The sequence below is a fragment of the Coregonus lavaretus genome (assembly GCF_964263955.1).
Source record: "Coregonus lavaretus genome assembly, chromosome: 23".
NCBI classification, from domain to species: Eukaryota; Metazoa; Chordata; class Actinopteri; order Salmoniformes; family Salmonidae; genus Coregonus; species Coregonus lavaretus.
The window spans coordinates 30,472,779-30,491,226 of NC_140010.1; the positions used below are offsets into that span (position 1 = coordinate 30,472,779).

General features: G+C 43.7%; 1 protein-coding gene across 1 annotated transcript; it reads left to right on the top strand.

Moving 5' to 3' along the window:
• Positions 1-1,648: 1,648 nt before the first annotated feature.
• On the top strand, positions 1,649-16,317 carry LOC311098937 (ras-related protein Rab-2A-like). The gene is made up of 8 exons (XM_084139491.1): positions 1,649-1,849; positions 7,807-7,878; positions 8,507-8,574; positions 12,018-12,100; positions 12,520-12,612; positions 13,085-13,196; positions 14,418-14,486; positions 15,677-16,317. The coding sequence occupies exons 1-8, from the start codon at positions 1,804-1,806 to the stop codon at positions 15,770-15,772; spliced, it is 639 nt and encodes a 212-aa protein (XP_083995617.1). The 5' UTR covers positions 1,649-1,803; the 3' UTR covers positions 15,773-16,317.
• Positions 16,318-18,448: the final 2,131 nt, after the last annotated feature.

An 18,448-nucleotide genomic window follows, 5' to 3' on the forward strand; every position in this document is an offset into this window, starting at 1 on the left:
TCCAAACCAGTCAGGTTTCAAGACTGGTCATTCAACTGAGACTGCTCTTCTCTGTGTCACGGAGGCTCTCCGCACTGCTAAAGCTAACTCTCTCTCCTCTGCTCTTGTCCTTCTAGACCTGTATGCTGCCTTTGATACTGTGAACCATCAGATCCTCCTCTCCACCCTCTCCGAGTTGGGCATCTCCGGCGCGGCTCACTCCTGGATTGCGTCCTACCTGACAGGTCGCTCCTACCAAGTGGCGTGGCGAGAATCTGTCTCCGCACCACGTGCTCTCACCACTGGTGTCCCCCAGGGCTCAGTTCTAGGCCCTCTCCTATTCTCGCTATACACCAAGTCACTTGGCTCTGTCATATCCTCACATGGCCTCTCCTATCATTGCTACGCAGACGACACACAACTAATCTTCTCCTTTCCCCCTTCTGATAACCAGGTGGCGAATCGCATCTCTGCATGTCTGGCAGACATATCAGTGTGGATGACGGATCACCACCTCAAGCTGAACCTCGGCAAGACGGAGCTGCTCTTCCTCCCGGGGAAGGACTGCCCGTTCCATGATCTCGCCATCACGGTTGACAACTCCGTTGTGTCCTCCTCCCAGAGTGCAAAGAGCCTTGGCGTGACCCTGGACAACACCCTGTCGTTCTCCGCTAACATCAAGGCGGTGACCAGATCCTGTAGGTTCATGCTCTACAACATTCGGAGAGTACGACCCTGCCTTACACAGGAAGCGGCACAGGTCCTAATCCAGGCACTTGTCATCTCCCGTCTGGATTACTGCAACTCGCTGTTGGCTGGGCTCCCTGCCTGTGCCATTAAACCCCTACAACTCATCCAGAATGCCGCAGCCCGTCTGGTGTTCAACCTTCCCAAGTTCTCTCACGTCACCCCGCTCCTCCGCACACTCCACTGGCTTCCAGTTGAAGCTCGCATCTGCTACAAGACCATGGTGCTTGCCTACGGAGCTGTGAGGGGAACGGCACCTCCGTACCTTCAGGCTCTGATCAGTCCCTACACCCAAACGAGGGCATTGCGTTCATCCACCTCTGGCCTGCTGGCCCCCCTACCTCTGCGGAAGCACAGTTCCCGCTCAGCCCAGTCAAAACTGTTCGCTGCTCTGGCACCCCAATGGTGGAACAAGCTCCCTCACGACGCCAGGACAGCGGAGTCACTCACCACCTTCCGGAGACACTTGAAACCCCACCTCTTTAAGGAATACCTGGGATAGGATAAAGTAATCCTCTTACCCCACCCCCCCCCAAAAAAAAAAAAAAATACATATTGTAAAGTGGTTATCCCACTGGCTATAAGGTGAATGCACCAATTTGTAAGTCGCTCTGGATAAGAGCGTCTGCTAAATGACGTAAATGTAAATGTAAATGTATAATAGCTAGCCTATATCATATGCAAATTGTTGATATGTCTTACAAATTGTTAAATTCAGTAGATTGAGATAAAAAGAGGAGTATTCTAAGTGACATAATATTTAATAAAAACTGTTAGTAGCAAATGGTTAGGGTAACGCCATTATACCTCAGAAGAAGAAGAAGAACTGGGTGGTGGGGGCAAGTTGACGGACTTCCGGGGGCAGAATAATCTATTTTTTTTTAGCGTGCGTGGCGAGGGCGGAACATATGACGTCGTCAGCCGAAGCTCGGAGGTGTTTATTGTTCCTTCCCATCGAAGATAGAACGAAGACTAGCAAGGCAAAACGCTAACGATTACCGATACAATTTTCATACAGTTTCAAGTAGCGAAGCCACAGTAAACGGCCGAGGCAGGTTGACACAGGACCCAGTGGCCATGGCATATGCGTACCTCTTCAAATACATCATTATCGGAGATACGGGTAAGTAGTCACTGGTAGCAAAGATTGCTAACGGAGCTAGCAGCTATCTTTTATTTCCGCAGTGGTGGAGAGTCCAGTGACGTGGTAAAAGCGGAGACGCAAGGGTTGGGATGACATATCTATTTATCGCTTGCTAACATCGTTAATAGTATGCCATTCGCTTGTCTTTAACGTGAAATAGAAAACATTATTTGCACAATTTGTGGTCAGCTAGTGTGCTAATTTAGCAACTGTTGACATCACATCCAACAAGCTGACGGCCTACTGTCTTTCCGCTGTGCGTTGTGAGAGTGGTGTTATGCTACCGTACTAGGCTAACGTCGTTGGTTGGTTAGCTAGCTAGCTACTGTAGCTAACGTTAGCTGTTTACAGCGACATCAATAACCGTTATCTAATTTGACACCCCTCCACAACATGGGTGCTTGCACAGACCATGTCAGCCCCTTTGGACTCATTCACATCAATGTTTTGGGCTTTCTGTTTTTTTGCGAGCTTGTAACTGAGCCACAAAGCAAGGCCACAAGCGTCAAGTCCTCTCCCTCGAAATTGAGTTTTACAGAGTTTTGGTACGGTTGCCTACGGCCGCCTCCATGGCTAGGGTTTTACTGTAGCGGTCTAGGCTTTCATGGTCGTGTTTAACTGAGATAATGTACTCTTACACGGGTGTTGCGTCAATAATGTTACGCAGTTTGCTGTCATTTGTTGTTGCTATATGAGGGCCTAGAACAGTAACCGAGGAAATATCGTGGATGCTGCCAAAGCAAGCCTATATATATTTGCCAGATAACTTCCTGTAGGTTGTTAGAAGCACTCAACGTAGGTACTTGTTTATCAAAAACAGTGCAACTAGCTGTGTGCTTCATCATCTTATTTGGTTAGATCAGTGTTATTATACATATTTTGCTTAACAGCTCAACCTGGATCCTTGTTGAAATAGCCTATTAGCTCTGCATTTTTCCCAGTGCAAAAGAGATACTGAGATAGGTTACCTTTAACTATCTCTGACTAGAGAGAATGTCAGTGTATGATGACGCAGAGAAATAAACACATGTCGCTGGTCCACCTGACATGAAGTGTACCTGTAACCTGGTTAGTATCTCAAGTCCACAGAGAGTGATGCTAAGACTTCCATCACTTCAGTGATTGATCACAAAGGCCTGTACATTCAAGGGTGTATGAGGCCTTTAAAAGTAACAACTTACTGATTTACTCTGTTTAAAAGTATCAGTGAAGTGAAGTGTATCCTACACACAGGAAAGCCAAAAACATATTTAGCAGCACGAGCCCCTGCATTTCTCTAAGATGAAAGGGCAGAATTCGACTTGAAGTATTTGTTGACAGCATATCATATGATGCTTGTTTCAATACCAGAGACGCCATTACCAACCCAAAACTCAGCGGTTAGCGTTTGGGAGTAGTACAGATCTGTCAGTGCATTATTTTCCAGACTTGCCTACATCCAGGAGAGTGTTTAATTTTTTTATTTAACCTTTATTTAACCAGGTAAGCCAGTTGAGAACAAGTTCTCATTTACAACTGCGACCTGGCCAAGATAAAGCAAAGCAGTGCGATTTAAAAACAACAACACAGAGTTACATATGGGGTAAAACAAAACATAAAGTCAAAAATACCACAGAAAATATATATACAGTGTGTGCAAATGTAGCAAGTTATGGAGGTAAGGCAATAAATAAAGAGTTAGGCCTACTCCTTAAGTTTATTTGTGTAATTACTCATTACTAGAGTTTCCTGACCAGAAACTAGGGCCATGAGTTTTTAGTTCACAGGAAGAAAAAAATCCCAGCCCTACTTAGAAATACTATTGCAACAGCTCAGCCTCAAACGGGCCCGCTGAAGCTCGTAGCACGTAAAAATAGTCTGTCCTTGGTGCAACACTCACTACAGAGTTCCAAACTGCCTCTGGAAGCAACGTCAGCACAATAACTGTTCGTCGGGAGCTTCATGAAATGGGTTTCCATGGCCGAGCAGCCGCACACAAGCTTAAGATCACCATGCGTAATGCCAAGCGTCGGCTGGAGTGGTGTAAAGCTTGCCGCCATTGGTCTCTTGAGCAGTGGAAACGCGTACTCTGGAGTGATGAATCACGCTTCACCATCTAGCAGTACGACGGTCGAATCTGGGTTTGGCGTATGCCAGGAGAATGCTACCTTCCCGAATGCATAGTGCCAACTGTAAAGTTTGGTGGAGGAGGAATAATGGTCTGTGGCTGTTTTTCATGGTTTGGGCTAGGCCCCTTAGTTCCAGTGAAGGGAAATCTTAACGCTACAGCCTACAATGAAATTCTAGACAATTCTGTGCTTCCAACAGTTTGGAGAAGGCCCTTTCCTGTTTCAGCATGACAATGCCCCAGTGCACAAAGCGAGGTCCGTACAGAAATGGTTTGTCGAGATCGGTGTTGACTGGCCTGCACATAGCCCTGACCTCAACCCCATCGAACACATTTGGGATGAATTGGAACGCCGACTGCGAGCCAGGCCTAATCGCCCAACATCAGTGCCCGACCTCACTAATGCTCTTGTGGCTGAAGTCCCCGCAGCAATGTTCCAACATCTAGTGGAAAGCCTTCCCAGAAGAGTGGAGGCTGTTATAGCAGCAAAGGGGGGGGGGGCAACTCCATATTAATGCACAGGATCCTGGTTCGAATCCAGGCTCTGTCGTAGCCGGCCGCGACCGGGAGACCCGTGGGGTGGCGCACAATTGGCCCAGCGTCGTCCAGGGTAGGGGTGGGAATGGCCGGCAGGGATGTAGCTCAGTTGGTAGAGCATGGCATTTGCAAGGCCAGGGTTGTGGGTTCGATTCCAGTATAAAAAAAAAAAATGTATGCACTCACTAACTGTAAGTCGCTCTGGATAAGAGCGTCTGCTAAATGACGTAAATGTAATAACAATGTGAACCACAGTAAAAAAAAAAATAGCCCTTAAACTATTACTACTGGTTTGATGGTTGTAGCCATCAATGGTCCCATTAACAATCACCCATATTAGCAAACTTATTTAATTTCAAACTTCACATTTCCCTAGGATAGGGTACTTATCGTCATGAACGATATCAGCAAAATGTCTGCGATAAGTGATCGGTATGGTTGGTGTCAATATCTTTCAGTTTATCGTCCCAGCTCTATGCTCTGTACACATTTAAGTAGCCTAGGCCCATGTCCCTTTCTGTCCAAAAATCATTTTACGCCTAGACCTCAGCATCTAGCTAATTAGTAGAAAGACAATCATTAAACATCTATAAATTAGAGTTTTCCCTCTCTGAACGCAGGCATGAAAGACGGAGCATACTGGGAGCAGATATCACTCCTGTTGTCCTCTCTGCCTCTGATACTAAGCCTAGCAGTAAACAGACTTGTCCAGTTGTAACACCACAGACCTGTGTCATCCCCTGGCTTCACTGTGGGCCATCATGTGAGCACCTGCAACCCAAGCTATCAAATTGCTCACTCCCATTCTACATGACTGCAGTTTAGGTATGGCTATCCCAGCTGATGGAGCTGTTAGATATATCCTGTTGGTTACTAGGCTAGATGAGGTGATTGTGGAGAATCCCCACCTGTCCAAAAGGATGGGTGTTTTTCTCAGCCTCCATAACCTAGCGTTTTCACAATGGATTAAATGACAACTTTGTTTATTTTCACACCAGTCCCAAATCAAATGCAGAATTTCAATGAGTGAAGTTTTATTTGTCATATGCACAGAATACACATGGTACACAGTACAATGAAAAGCTTTTTGGCATATCATTAAAAAGCAACAGCTGTTTTCAAAGAACCATATGCACCACAGAACACTAGATAGAATCACACTTCAAAGTATGGTATGCTCATCTCATTATTTTCACCATAGCAATTAGCCTACAGGTTGCTTAGGCTAATCTTTGATTTGGCAGGCCTGTCTAATTGAACTAGCAGTACCACTGTTTGTTTGACGATAATGACCTGACCACTAAAGAACCAGATGCACACATCTATTCAGAGCTAGAGGCTGATTGGCTAGCAGGTGCATGGTAATGTTGTGTAATGGTGACTTTGCTTTGTTGTTTCTGTACATCCTTCTCATGATGTCTTCCATCACCCTGGCTCCCCTGCTTAGCAACGGCGGTGGTAACCCATAGAAACACTAATGAAAGCCTTCTCTGGTGTCCTGAAGGTTTCACCTGTTTGTAGGGCTTTGACGATACCAGTATCATCTCAATATTTTTTCCATTGCAAAAATGAAAACACTAAGCAGACAAAACTCTTTGGTCCTTCAAAAACCTGCTGTATGTAAAATATTGTGTGCTATAGCTTGGAAAATAAATAAATATGACTCTGGATGACAACATAATGATGTTTGTTTCCAACATTAGGGCTGTTTTCCTACAGAAGTTAAACCCGCTTCGTGCTGCGTTTCCTTTTCCACAATACTAACGAGTATCGCGATACCGGTATCGTCCCGGCTCTACTTGTTTGCATTGTAACCATGTGGTGCTGCACACAGCTTTTCACAGGTCCCTCCTCCACTGTATGGCGGTGTGTTTCACGGTCACATTTGATTATTTTCTCTCACACAGGAGCACATCACACATTATTTTTAGGCCTGAGTCTACAAAGAATTGATTTGGCTACCAATCATTAGGCACATTTTTGCAGTCATTATAGTCTGTGCTACCTAGGAGTATCTTGGTTTCATCACACCAAACAACCTCATGAGTCATGGCATTTGACATTATGGATAACATAGCCGGCCCTATCAGGAGTGTCCTCATCATGTTGACATGGCCTCTAATATAGGTCCTTCTGAAGAAACTATCTTGAAAGAAATCACTCTTCTTAACCACAGATCTAAGATCAGATAACACTATCCCACTCCCAAACTGAACCATTGAGGGGATGTAACAATATCTGACCCTGAATCTGTGGTTTAAAGCATCCTCTACCTACTCCAGAAATGCATGATAATCAGAATTCTACTTGTTTGACCAGCCACCTGCCAGAAGCATCTTGATATGCTAACTAGAGCGAAGGCTCCAGCAGGACTGACTGAGCTTTTCTACCATTGTGTGGGTGTAGGGCCTGATACAGTCTGACATTTTACTCTCTCTTTCTATTACTCTGATGTCTAACATCATATTAAAGACTGAGATTCAGTGACTTTCATGTGCGTGAGACCAGATGCTGGAAATTGCCAGGGACTTCACAATACGATATTATCATGATACTTAGCTGCCGCTATGATATGTATTGCAAATCTCACGATTCTATATGTATTGCGATTTGATATTCCAAACGTATTGCTCACTTATATGTCTGCTGCAGAGAGACGAGAGAGCATGAGAAAATGAGTTTTGATCAGTCATGGAAATAAGTGCTGAAAACATGTTGGCTCACTATTTAAAAAGAAGATGGAGGACAAGCTATATGATGAAAAATACCAGAGTTTTGGCATAGGTTCAGCCGACTAGCGTGGTTGGTTTTACAAAGCGTGTGTGTGTGACTTGCCAATGTTAGTCGTGGGCAATTCCACAGTAATGGAATTACGCTGAGACTCAGATTTTTCACTTTAAAATGTGTGCCAAACAAAATCCATTGATTTCAACGTTTAACAAACCATCCAACAAGGAATACTTTTAACAATTTACACAGAAAATTTGGCTAAAACACATTTACTTGGAAGAACAGTGCAGATGCAACGTTTGCTAACAGATTAAACTGTCATTTTGTTATCAAACTTTGCATCTTCACTGTAATTCCAATAAATGTGTTTTTGTCAAATGTTCTGTCTGAATTGTTAAAAGTAATCCTTGCGCATAGAGTTGTATGGTTTGTTAAACTTTGAAATGTATAAGTGAAAAATCTGAGTGTCAGCATAATTTCCTTACTGTGGAATTGCCCCTATGCAGACGGAGTGACTATTTGTTCCTCTGTTTTTAAATGCGCATGTTGTTTTGTTTTGCAGGTGTGGGGAAATCATGCCTATTATTACAGTTCACAGACAAGCGGTTTCAGCCGGTGCACGACCTCACTATCGGTAAGGCTCCTCTATATCACACGTCATTATTCATTATAAGGTTTAACGACCGACTGTGATTGAAATGTATCCTGCATCCTGCATATATTATATTATGTTATTATTATTATTATATTATTATATTATATTATATATCCGCACTGCCTAGCTGTACTGGAGGGACCTCAGTTAAATCATCTCATCATTCGGCTCAGATCCCCTCATCGTATTCATTCATTTCTAAAGGATTTTCATCCCTCGCCTCTGGTCTAACCTGTGAAGATGAGGGAGATGTGTTGGCATTAGGAGAGAGCTGGATGTATTAGCATTTTAATGATTTCATGTGTACCGGTTTGGCCAGTGTCTGACAGTGTAGTAGATGAGACCATCTCAGCTGTAACCATTATACACCATTTGGCTTTTAGCTAGGGCGTATTTGTGGTGGAAGCAGGTAGCTAGCTTATGATTAAGACCAGGTCTTTTCCCTGACCAAATGACCTGACCATTAAACACTAGCCTAGAACTAGGGCCCATGTTTTTTTTTCTGGTCAGATCACGTGGTCATGAAAAACTCCTGGACCAACTCAGTGTTTTCAGCAGGAGTTGTAGACTGACAGTTTAACCTGGTGGTGGTGGGTGTCTTTCCCAGGTGTGGAGTTTGGGGCGAGGATGATCACTATAGACGGTAAACAGATCAAGCTGCAGATCTGGGACACGGTAAGATACCTGCCCTGTACCACATGAACAGATGTGATTTTACCTGAATACAGGCGACTCCTTGGTGGTATTCATTAGGGCACAGTGTAGCACAATATTTCAAAACGTTGTGCAACTGAAATTGACGTTGTGCAACGCCTTGGGACTGTTTGTGATAGCATCCTGTTATCCGGAACGATTAAGTAAAATGTATTAATGTCCTGCCCAGAGTGGCTGAAAACACGCTTTGGTCATTTCACTTCCTTATGTTATAAACACATTTACTAAGACAACTGTGATTCATATATGATGAATTAACATTATATCCAAAACGTCTGATTTTGTAACCTAATACTACATCCGATAATAAGCACAAGCTCTGTTGACAGAGCGGTGCCGCTTTCTCGCTGCGACTTTTGAGGATTTTTACATGTGGTGGTCGTCTGCAAAGTTGTTTCCGCGGGTCGCAAAAATTACATGACATGAGTGGAATTATTTGTAAAAGGCTTTGAAAATAAATAAAAACAAGTTACGCTCAGTGGTCCGTTGACATTTCAGACATACGCTTGTTTTTGTGAGACATTTTCGAACAATAACAGGAATTTCGCATTAATGAAAAGCGTATACTAAAATATGTAATGTCTCAAAATCGATATCAATCTTACCTCTATTGTTTTATGTCCTCCGGATTTGGAGAAGAAAGATGACGAGTCCAACGGTGAGCCTCTCAGGTAGCCTTAACTCTCTCACAGCATCCAGTCTAGCTGACGCAATGCTATTTTCATGGTTTCTGACCACTTTTTTTGTCACCCTAATCTTGGCCATCCTACAAGGATAAACACTAAAAATGTTGAACGGATTATGATAGAGATTGAGGTTTGGACTACTGGTTTTCTTAGAGGAGTGTCTACACAATTAACATATTATTTTACCCATTGGTCAAAATTGTTTTTTTTTATTGGACACCCTAAATGTATCTAGTATTATACTGTCCCGATTCAATTAAATGGAACTTGAATTTATCTGAATTGCACTTATCAGGAGTAAACCGTAATCATTAATGTATGAATACTGTTTTTCAAAGTGATAAAAATATTTTCCACGTAGTGATGATCGCATCTATATCGTATGATGCCAGTGGCACCCACTCACAGTGTGTAATTCACCCAATTTAACCCAACAAGTCTAATAAGTTGTATTTTCTTTGAAGTCTTAAACACACACAGCATTTAAATAGTCTTAAATATTAGATCCAATATGGTGTATCTCCCTAATGGACTCTTGTACAGCAGGACTAGCTATTTTTTCCCCCTTTGACATGCAGTGAACATTTCGTTCAGCACGTGTGTCAGCATGGACATGTTGCAAAGGAAAATAATGACAGCGCCTACACAACAGCATGTCAGTTCGCTGTTCACACGTTTCACCCTCTTTTCAAATAATCTCTCAGCTTTGTCCTTGTGAGAAGTTTTCTATTTTGAATTTGACTTGTGTTTTAGAAGTGAAGGTTGAAGTGTGAAGTGATAATTAAGATTTCCCATTGTGGCCTTCTGGTGATTCCCTGTGCAGTGCTGAGAAAATATGAACGCAACAGGAGATTATCTGGTGTAGGAGTAGTATGACTATTGGCCTGTAGGGGGAGACACAGCCCTACAAATACGAATAGAATCCACAGCAGTAAAGCTGATGGTGGTGGTGGTCCTAGGCCCTAGAAAGGCCTTCTGGGCCACAGATGTAGAGCCTGCTGCTGCTGTGTGCTTACTAGGCCACATGGTAACTTGGGTGCATTTTGGTTGATGTAAAGGGTAAGGCTGGAATTCAGCAGAAATAGATGCGGAGAGAGATGGGGCGGTAGGTAGCCTAGCAAGCGGTTAGTAACTGAAAGGTCGCTGGTTCGAATCACCGAGCCGACCAGGTGAAAAATCTTCCGATGTGCCCTTGAGAAAGGCACACAACCCTAATTGCTCCTGTAAGTCACACAGGATAAGAGCGTCTGCTAAATGACGTAAATGTAATATCTGGAGATAAAAACGACAACCTTTGATTGCGAACTTTGGTTATCAACCTAATAAAATCTTATGGGTATTTTCAACACACCACTATGAATATCCCTTCCATTAGAAGACAGTCACAATCAAACACAGGGTGTGTGTACTGGCCGTGTAGCCTTATCAGTGTGTGGGTGTCCGTGTGTGTGAGCACTGGAGGAGGAGCCGGGAGGCACTGCCTGCCCTGGGGGTGATGTAATAGCCCAAATCTGCATTTCTGGCCTTCCTGTAACCTTTGAGCTCTGGCAGATGGCAGGCATAAAAGTGTCATTCATCATTTATTCACAATGGCCTCCATTAGCTCCAATGTTAGCAGCTGCCTCGGGGGACTGTTGCCACGGACTAACTGAGGGACTGACTGGGCCTTATTGAATTCAAATGTGCTAGAGCGTTAGCTGCCTGGCTCGCACTCACCTGCTGCTAGGCCAGAGGAGAACAGAATCAAGGCTCAATAGTCCTCAGCCGTTAGCCAGGGAAGAGGGAAGCCATCTTATAACACAATGACAATAGTATCTATCGACAGATCTGGTCTGCCTGCCTGCTATACAAACCAACACTGACTGTGGAGAGCGAGAGAATGGGGAGTTGTGATTGGCCAAAGTGGTAGAATGTTATATTATGGGCTGTGTGGAACACAGTAGGCCCCTTGTTTGTGAGGAGTCAGTCAGTCAGGGATGCAGAGAAAGAGAGGAGCCTTTTGTACACAGTGACAGGGGCTTGCCTGTGCTCTGCCAAGCTGCAGAGGGAAAACCAGGAAGCTTGGTTTTGGAGTAATGGCTCTCTAGTTGGGAATTTCTATGGTGTTAGGAATGTGTATAGATTAGGGAAAGGCACTGGGAAACCTGGACTGGAGGAGTGGGGTAGGCACTAGGCAGGTCATGAATGAGTAAAACATTGCTAGTTCCAGGAGTTTTTCAGGACTTGGGCTCATAAAAAAAACCCTGACCCTACTAATACGGTATACCAGACACTGTATTGGTATGAACAGCATTTGGTCTGTCCCAACGTACCCTTGAGCACTTAGAGTAAGACTCCTTTAAGAGTTGATACTATATTCAGCTTACTACTACTGTTTTGCCCTGCTGTGTGCTCACTGCGCTGCGTTGTAGTGCGCTGCCAGACTCCGGAGGTGCAGTCTCATTCAAATATGCTAAACCATCGTTTGTGACATCACGATGTCGTCACCATCGACGATGGCTGTCAAACAATCGTCGATAGACGATGCAATCGTAAAATAGCCTAACCCTACTACTACTGCTACTACTGTTTTGTAGTACTGCTGGCTCTTCTTTGTACCCTTTAACTATAGGTTGCTATGCTTCTGTGCTGAGGTTTGTCTTTGTTTTAACTGAGCATCTGTGTGTGTGTACTATGTCTGTTTGTCTTTGGTGCTAATTGTGTGTGTGTGTTTCTCAGGCCGGCCAAGAATCCTTCCGCTCAATCACCCGGTCCTACTACAGAGGGGCAGCCGGTGCCCTGCTAGTGTACGACATCACAAGGTCAGTCTGGTAGCCATTTTCTCCCCAGGCCTTATCATTCTATATAAACACTAGGGCTACTTTGGCAACTAAGTCAACTTTCCTCACCCAAGGTCCTACCCTACGGTTCAGGTCACGACTGTTGCTCTTAACAAATAATGGATTTTTAATGCTTTTGTGTAGGAGGAAAGGTAATCTCTTATCCAGCTAATTCAGTTTAACCATAGTTCGAGCGACTGAGATTGATGTTTGTATAATACATTTGGGATTTCATTGAATGCAATGTCTCCCACCCAATGTCCTTATTTTGCTCATGTAGGTCAAATTTTGTTGTTACGGAAGGGACCTACATTCACCTAATGAATTACGTTAGTTTACTAGGAAAGGACAATGTATTGTGTTCTTATGCTCAATGTTGCTCGTCTGTTCCTGTTTTACAGAAGGGACACCTTCAACCACTTGACAACGTGGTTAGAGGACGCTCGCCAACATTCCAACTCCAACATGGTCATCATGCTCATTGGGAACAAGAGGTCAGATTCATCTCCTTGTCACTCATGGTTACCAAACAACCCTGTCATGGTTGTCATGGCTACTAAACGTGTTACTAAACTGGGTGCGCCTCAAAGGTCTGAAATGGCACCCTTTTGTCATTTCCTCTTCTTCATCAATATATCTGAAAGTGTAGGTTATGTAAAATCAAAATGGTGGATGCTTGAGTGTGTAATTTGCTTTCACCAGGTCAATTTTATGATACAATTGCTGATGAAGGAAAGGAAAAAGGGAGCGGAAGTCATTTTTGACAATTGAGATGCACCCACCCAGTTTCACAGCCCCTGGTCCCTGTGTGTGCTCTTGTCTCCTCTAGTTAGATGACATATCTCCTAACTGGCAAAAGTGACAGAATGAATTAACAGATAATTTGGTGCAAAACACAAGACCATACTAGCGTAACACAGGGCTATGGTACTGTGTATATCAACTGTGGGTTTTTTGTTCACATAGTGACCTGGAGTCCAGGAGAGAGGTGAAGAAGGAGGAGGGAGAGGCCTTTGCCAGAGAGCACGGCCTCATCTTCATGGAGACCTCCGCCAAGACTGCATCCAACGTAGAAGAGGTACCTCTTGCTCACACTGTGCTATTTATTGTGTGTGTGTTATGTCAACATCATTTTCTCACACTCACACGTTTGCCTATTAATATACCCCCCTTTCTTGCTCTGACAAATATACACACACACACACACTCCAATGCACACATGCATGTCTGTTCTCCAGTGTGCTGGGTAGCCAGGCTCTATTTCTGAGGATTTAAGGCATGGAGAGACTGGTTTATGGAAACCCCCTCCCCCTGCAGAAACCCCTGGTATGATTAATTTGTCTCATTAGTGTCCCCTGAATCCTCCCGATACCTCTCCTCCTCCATCTCCTTCCCCCTCTCCCTCACTGCGACGTGACGTGTACATCGCCCACTTATAGCTCATCCATATTCATAACGTCCCCTCCCCTGTCCTCCGCGACAGCCGAAAGCCAATCAGGCCTCATCTTTTAGACGGTATGGTGGGTGGGTGGACATTCTTTATATTTCATTGACCCTGTGCTCCTACAGTAAGCACTATATGAAGAGAGATGTGCTCTCTGCCTGTGCTGAGGCTAATGCTGGGTCCCTGGGTTATGCCCTGGGCCTCTATGGCCAGGTGGGGGCGCTCTGCCTCAGGCGGAGGGAAACACATCTGTTGCTGTTTAACATATTAATGCGTGAAGAGGCAGGGAGGGTAGAGACAGGACCAGGTCGGGGTCTCCTGAGCTGAGGTGGACATTTGTTTTCAGATTCTGCAGCAGGCCTCATTCCGTGCTAAAAATATGAATTTCAGTCAGCATTTACTGTAGAGGAGGGCCCTGCCCTAGACTCGTTTTTGAGGTGTACATAAGGTTATGATTATACGGCCTAAACTGGGGTGTAAATTCAGGCTAAAACTAAGGCTAAAACTCCCAATTCAATGGTCTTCAAATGTTTGTACTGTACAACCGAAAGAAACTGATCATCTCTGTTTATACGTCTGCTCGCGTCGTTTGTACAGCGGAGCGCTGTAGATTTATTTTCTGTGGCAACAAGCCAGAGCCTCATGAGCTAATGCTACTCATCCTAAACTCCTGTATATCCCACTCTTTAGGGCTTATTCAGTCAACGAGACCCACATATATTGGTTTGATTGGTCCGAGGCTTGATATCTGGCAGGCTTGCCGATTTTTATAATCTATTATAACTGTCACGTCTAGGTTGTGTGGATTTTAGCTCTGATCCTGTACTAATTAGTCTATGTCTTTCTTCTTTTCAGGCATTCATCAACACAGCGAAGGAGATATACGAGAAGATTCAGGAGGGTGTCTTCGACATCAACAATGAGGTAATTTGACATGAGAGAAACACATTTGGTGTCCATTTTGTATACTGCAGCTTTGACAAATACCATCTTTTTGACATATCTTGACTTTTTCGTTATAAGTCATCAACTGAGGTATGGCCAAGTGGTCAAACGCCCTTGCTCCCTTCGTAGTGGCCTAAGCCCACGTCATAAACAGAGTGAAGAGGAGTAAATAAGGATAAAACCTTGACAGAACAGCCATTGGATATAGTCCTATCTAACAAAGGTCATTTTGAAGGCCAGAACGCCATTGTGTTAGCTAGCTAACCCTATTACGTAGCCACATAGTTCTGAGAGACGATGCGTCCTTCTCTGCACTTCATATTTTGGAGGCAGCGTCTCCGCCTCGGCTTATTTGCAGCAGCCCACACTCCATCGCTCTCTAAAGGAGGGAGAGAAGAAGCGGAGCAGGTTCCAGTCTGCCGAGCCAAGCAAAACTTCCACCGTTTCTCCCTTCTCCTCTCCCTCCTTCCCTCTCTCCACTAGCCCTGGCAACTGGCCAGCGCATAAATTCCTCACATCCCACAAGGTTACAGCCAGCCTGAAGGAGGCGAGCCCCTGAGCAGCCATTGGGTATGCTTTTTATTAGAGTAGTAGGAAAGAGTACAAAAAAGAAAGAGGGGAGAGAGAAAAAGCGAGGCCAGGCACACGGTCCAAACCGCATCAGCTGACTGACGAAGGGGGAAGCCCTGGCTAGAATCCCCCACGCTCACTGGCAAACGTAGTGAGGAACCCCCTCCTCCTCCTCCTCTTCCCTTAACACTATAAATCTGATTTAGAGCGATGCAGAGTTTCCTTAAGAGCTACTACTACTGCTGAAAGTCACAGCGGCCCAGGCTCACAATGGAGTGCCGCCTTTCAGCCGTTCTGCGCTCTCTTCAGCCACTGAAGGGCTGGGGAGATGAAAGCAGTGCGATGGATGAAAGTGCTGCTTGCTGCTGCTGAGTGTGCCTGTGTACGTTAGTGTGTGTTTGTGTGGGAGAGATGATGTGTACAAAGGACTGTGAGCCAAAGAGAATTTGCCACCATTGATATTGGTTGTTATGATGTCCATTTCATCCACCCCATAAAAACACAATCATCAAATCACACCTGACCACCATCACGTTCCATTTTCCTGACTGCCTGAATCCACTAACCGGTTGCATTGTGTTGTGGTTTTGTCTCGGCAGGCTAACGGCATTAAGATCGGGCCCCAGCACGCTGCCACCAACTCCAATCTCTCTGGTAGCCAGGGGGGTCAACAGGCCGGGGGGGGATGCTGCTGAACACCCCTCGCCCCCATGTCTCATACCCCTCCCAACCACCCCACCTTGCCCCGCCCCTTGCGTTTCTACTGGACTGGTCGGGCTCACTAACATTTTCTTAACCCCTCCCTCCCCACAGCCTTGCCAACAGAGAGTCTAATCTTACACTAGGTGGCTGTCAGTCAAAAATACCAAGCAAAACACGTTAAAGTACCCCGGTCCTGGGGCAAAACGCTCCCCTGTATAAGAGCATTGGAGCCTGTCTTGGTTGTAGATTGATAGGTTGTTACTATTGTGGTAAAACAGGCAGGATGCTTTAGGACCGGGACTCATCATATCTATCTGTACATCTGTCAGCCAGTTGTGGATCATGTCTCTTGTTTTTTTTTACTCCCAAGTAAGGATTTTGTTTTTTTTCTCTTTGTGCCCTTTTGACTTAAAAGCTTAATTGTATTTAACACTACAAGGTTGGTCATCGATAGTATTTTAATCGGTTTCATGTGGGAGAAAGAAAGCTTTGGGAAAGTGGGGTGAACTCGAAGTTTGAAATAAAAGAGAAGCAACGGCCATGTCTAAAGTGAAGTTAAAAGAAGAAAATAGATAAAAAGCAGGACTGTTTTCATTCTGTATTTATCAGTCACATTCTGTATATATAGTTATAGTTATCCTTTCTTACTTTGGTGTGTGTTGACCAAGCTAGAATTCTTTGATGAATTTGTTGGGGAAATCTATACTGTACGAATAGAGCTTGAAACTGCAACAGTATTGCTAAAAAAAAACTGCTTTGACACAATTTTAAGATATTTTACGTAATTGACTTTGTTTGTCCTGCCACCTGCCTTCCTCCTCTCTATCTCTGTGCCCTAGATCTACAATGACTGTGTATAGAAACTTTGGCTCAATATTCTGCATCTATCTATTTTAATGCCAACATTTTGTGTTTACCTGTGTTCAATAACCACAAACCCCAGAATTTGATCACCTCTGCTCGGGAAAGAGATCGCAGCTGTTTGCCTTAACGGAAAGATTGGGACAGCAGAAGAAAATATGAGAAAAACATAATCAGGTTGCGAAGGAATCATTCCAGTAACTACATTTTGCATATTCTTATACATGCATACATGCTTATAGACACATTATTACATAAAACACACATTGCATACTCTAAATGTATACATGCACATATTTAGAAAGTACATGCATGCTTAAATGCATACATGTATACTTACACACACACACAAACAAACACGCACACACAACCTGTGTATGTCTATTTATACATACAAGCCTGCATATATATATATATATATATATATATATATTTTCTCTTCAGGAATTTGTTTTTCATTCAGTCCACTGTGGAGCGGCGGTGCAGAGCAGCGTTTTCCTGTAGGTGTGTGTGAGTGGCTGTGTACAGCCTTGCTTTCTTTGGCAGTGCGTTCGGTTAGTAGATATTATGGAGAACATCTCGTCTGTCGTCAGAGGGGCGCGGGAAAAGCCAAACCTGGAGTATCTATGTGACCCCCTAGACGTTATTTGCTGTGTTGGTTCTTCTTAAAAATGAAAAAATGATATCACAAACTATAATAAAACATTCTAAACTGAAATATTTTATTGTCATGTGGGGGGAAAATTGCTATGTTTAAAATTTTCTTTTTGTAATTTACTTTTTAGAAGTGATATTTTGCCTCTGGTCTGTCTATAGTTATTTTCTGTGTGTCTGTTGCTATATGAATGAAACAATTATATATGTATCCATACTGTATTGTAGCTCTGATCTATCAATATATAAAGTGAAACACAAAGCATGCTTGTCCTCAGAGCTGTGTGGAGTTTTGGAATTGCAGGCTTCATTCCCAAATGATCACTGCACCTTGGAATTGCAGGCTTCATTCCCAAATGATCACTGCACCTTTCTGGTGTCCTTTGACAGCTCTTTGGTCTTGGCCATAGTGGAGTTTGGAGTGTGACTGTTTGAGGTTGTGGACAGGTGTATTTTATACTGATAACAAGTTCAAACAGGTGCCATTAATACAGGTAACGAGTGGAGGACAGAGGAGCCTCTTAAAGAAGAAGTTACAGGTCTGTGAGAGCCAGAAATCTTGCTTGTTTGTAGGTGACCAAATACTTATTTTCCACCATAATTTGCAAATAAATTCAATAAAAATCCTACAATGTGATTTTCTGGAGAAAAAAAATCTCAATTTGTCTGTCATAGTTGACGTGTACCTATGATGAAAATGACAGGCCTCTCTCATCTTTTTAAGTGGGAGAACTTGCACAATTGGTGGCTGAATAAAATAAAATAAAATCCCCACTGTAACACTGCGCCACATGCTTCTCAAATAGGCCTACAGTACAGCAAATTAGTTTCAGGTGGGAATGGATTGCAGTCAGCAATAGAGACAGTTCATGAGATATTTTTTTTTACTCATCCCTATTCTATCCCCCAACATTTGGATGTAACTTGAAATTGAACAGATTAGTGAACCATCTGAAACGGTAGAGGTAGTATGCCTGCATGAATTTTATTAACCATTTCGAAAATGAAAGTTTGATTTTAGTGAATGCAATTAGAGTAGTGACCTTCACAGTAGATGTGAAATCAAGATGGCCTTCTCACAGGCAAATTATACCCACAAGCACAAACTACATGTATTTTTAAAGACAAACTATTAAATGCTGTGCAAAAAACTG

Bases quoted from the DNA above. Each gene is read 5' to 3' on its own strand.
- LOC311098937 (XM_084139491.1), top strand. From the start codon at position 1,804: ATGGCATATGCGTACCTCTTCAAATACATCATTATCGGAGATACGG. The intron at 12,613-13,084 runs GTCAGATTCATC...TTGTTCACATAG, and splicing joins ATGCTCATTGGGAACAAGAG to TGACCTGGAGTCCAGGAGAG. The intron at 14,487-15,676 runs GTAATTTGACAT...TTGTCTCGGCAG, and splicing joins TCTTCGACATCAACAATGAG to GCTAACGGCATTAAGATCGG.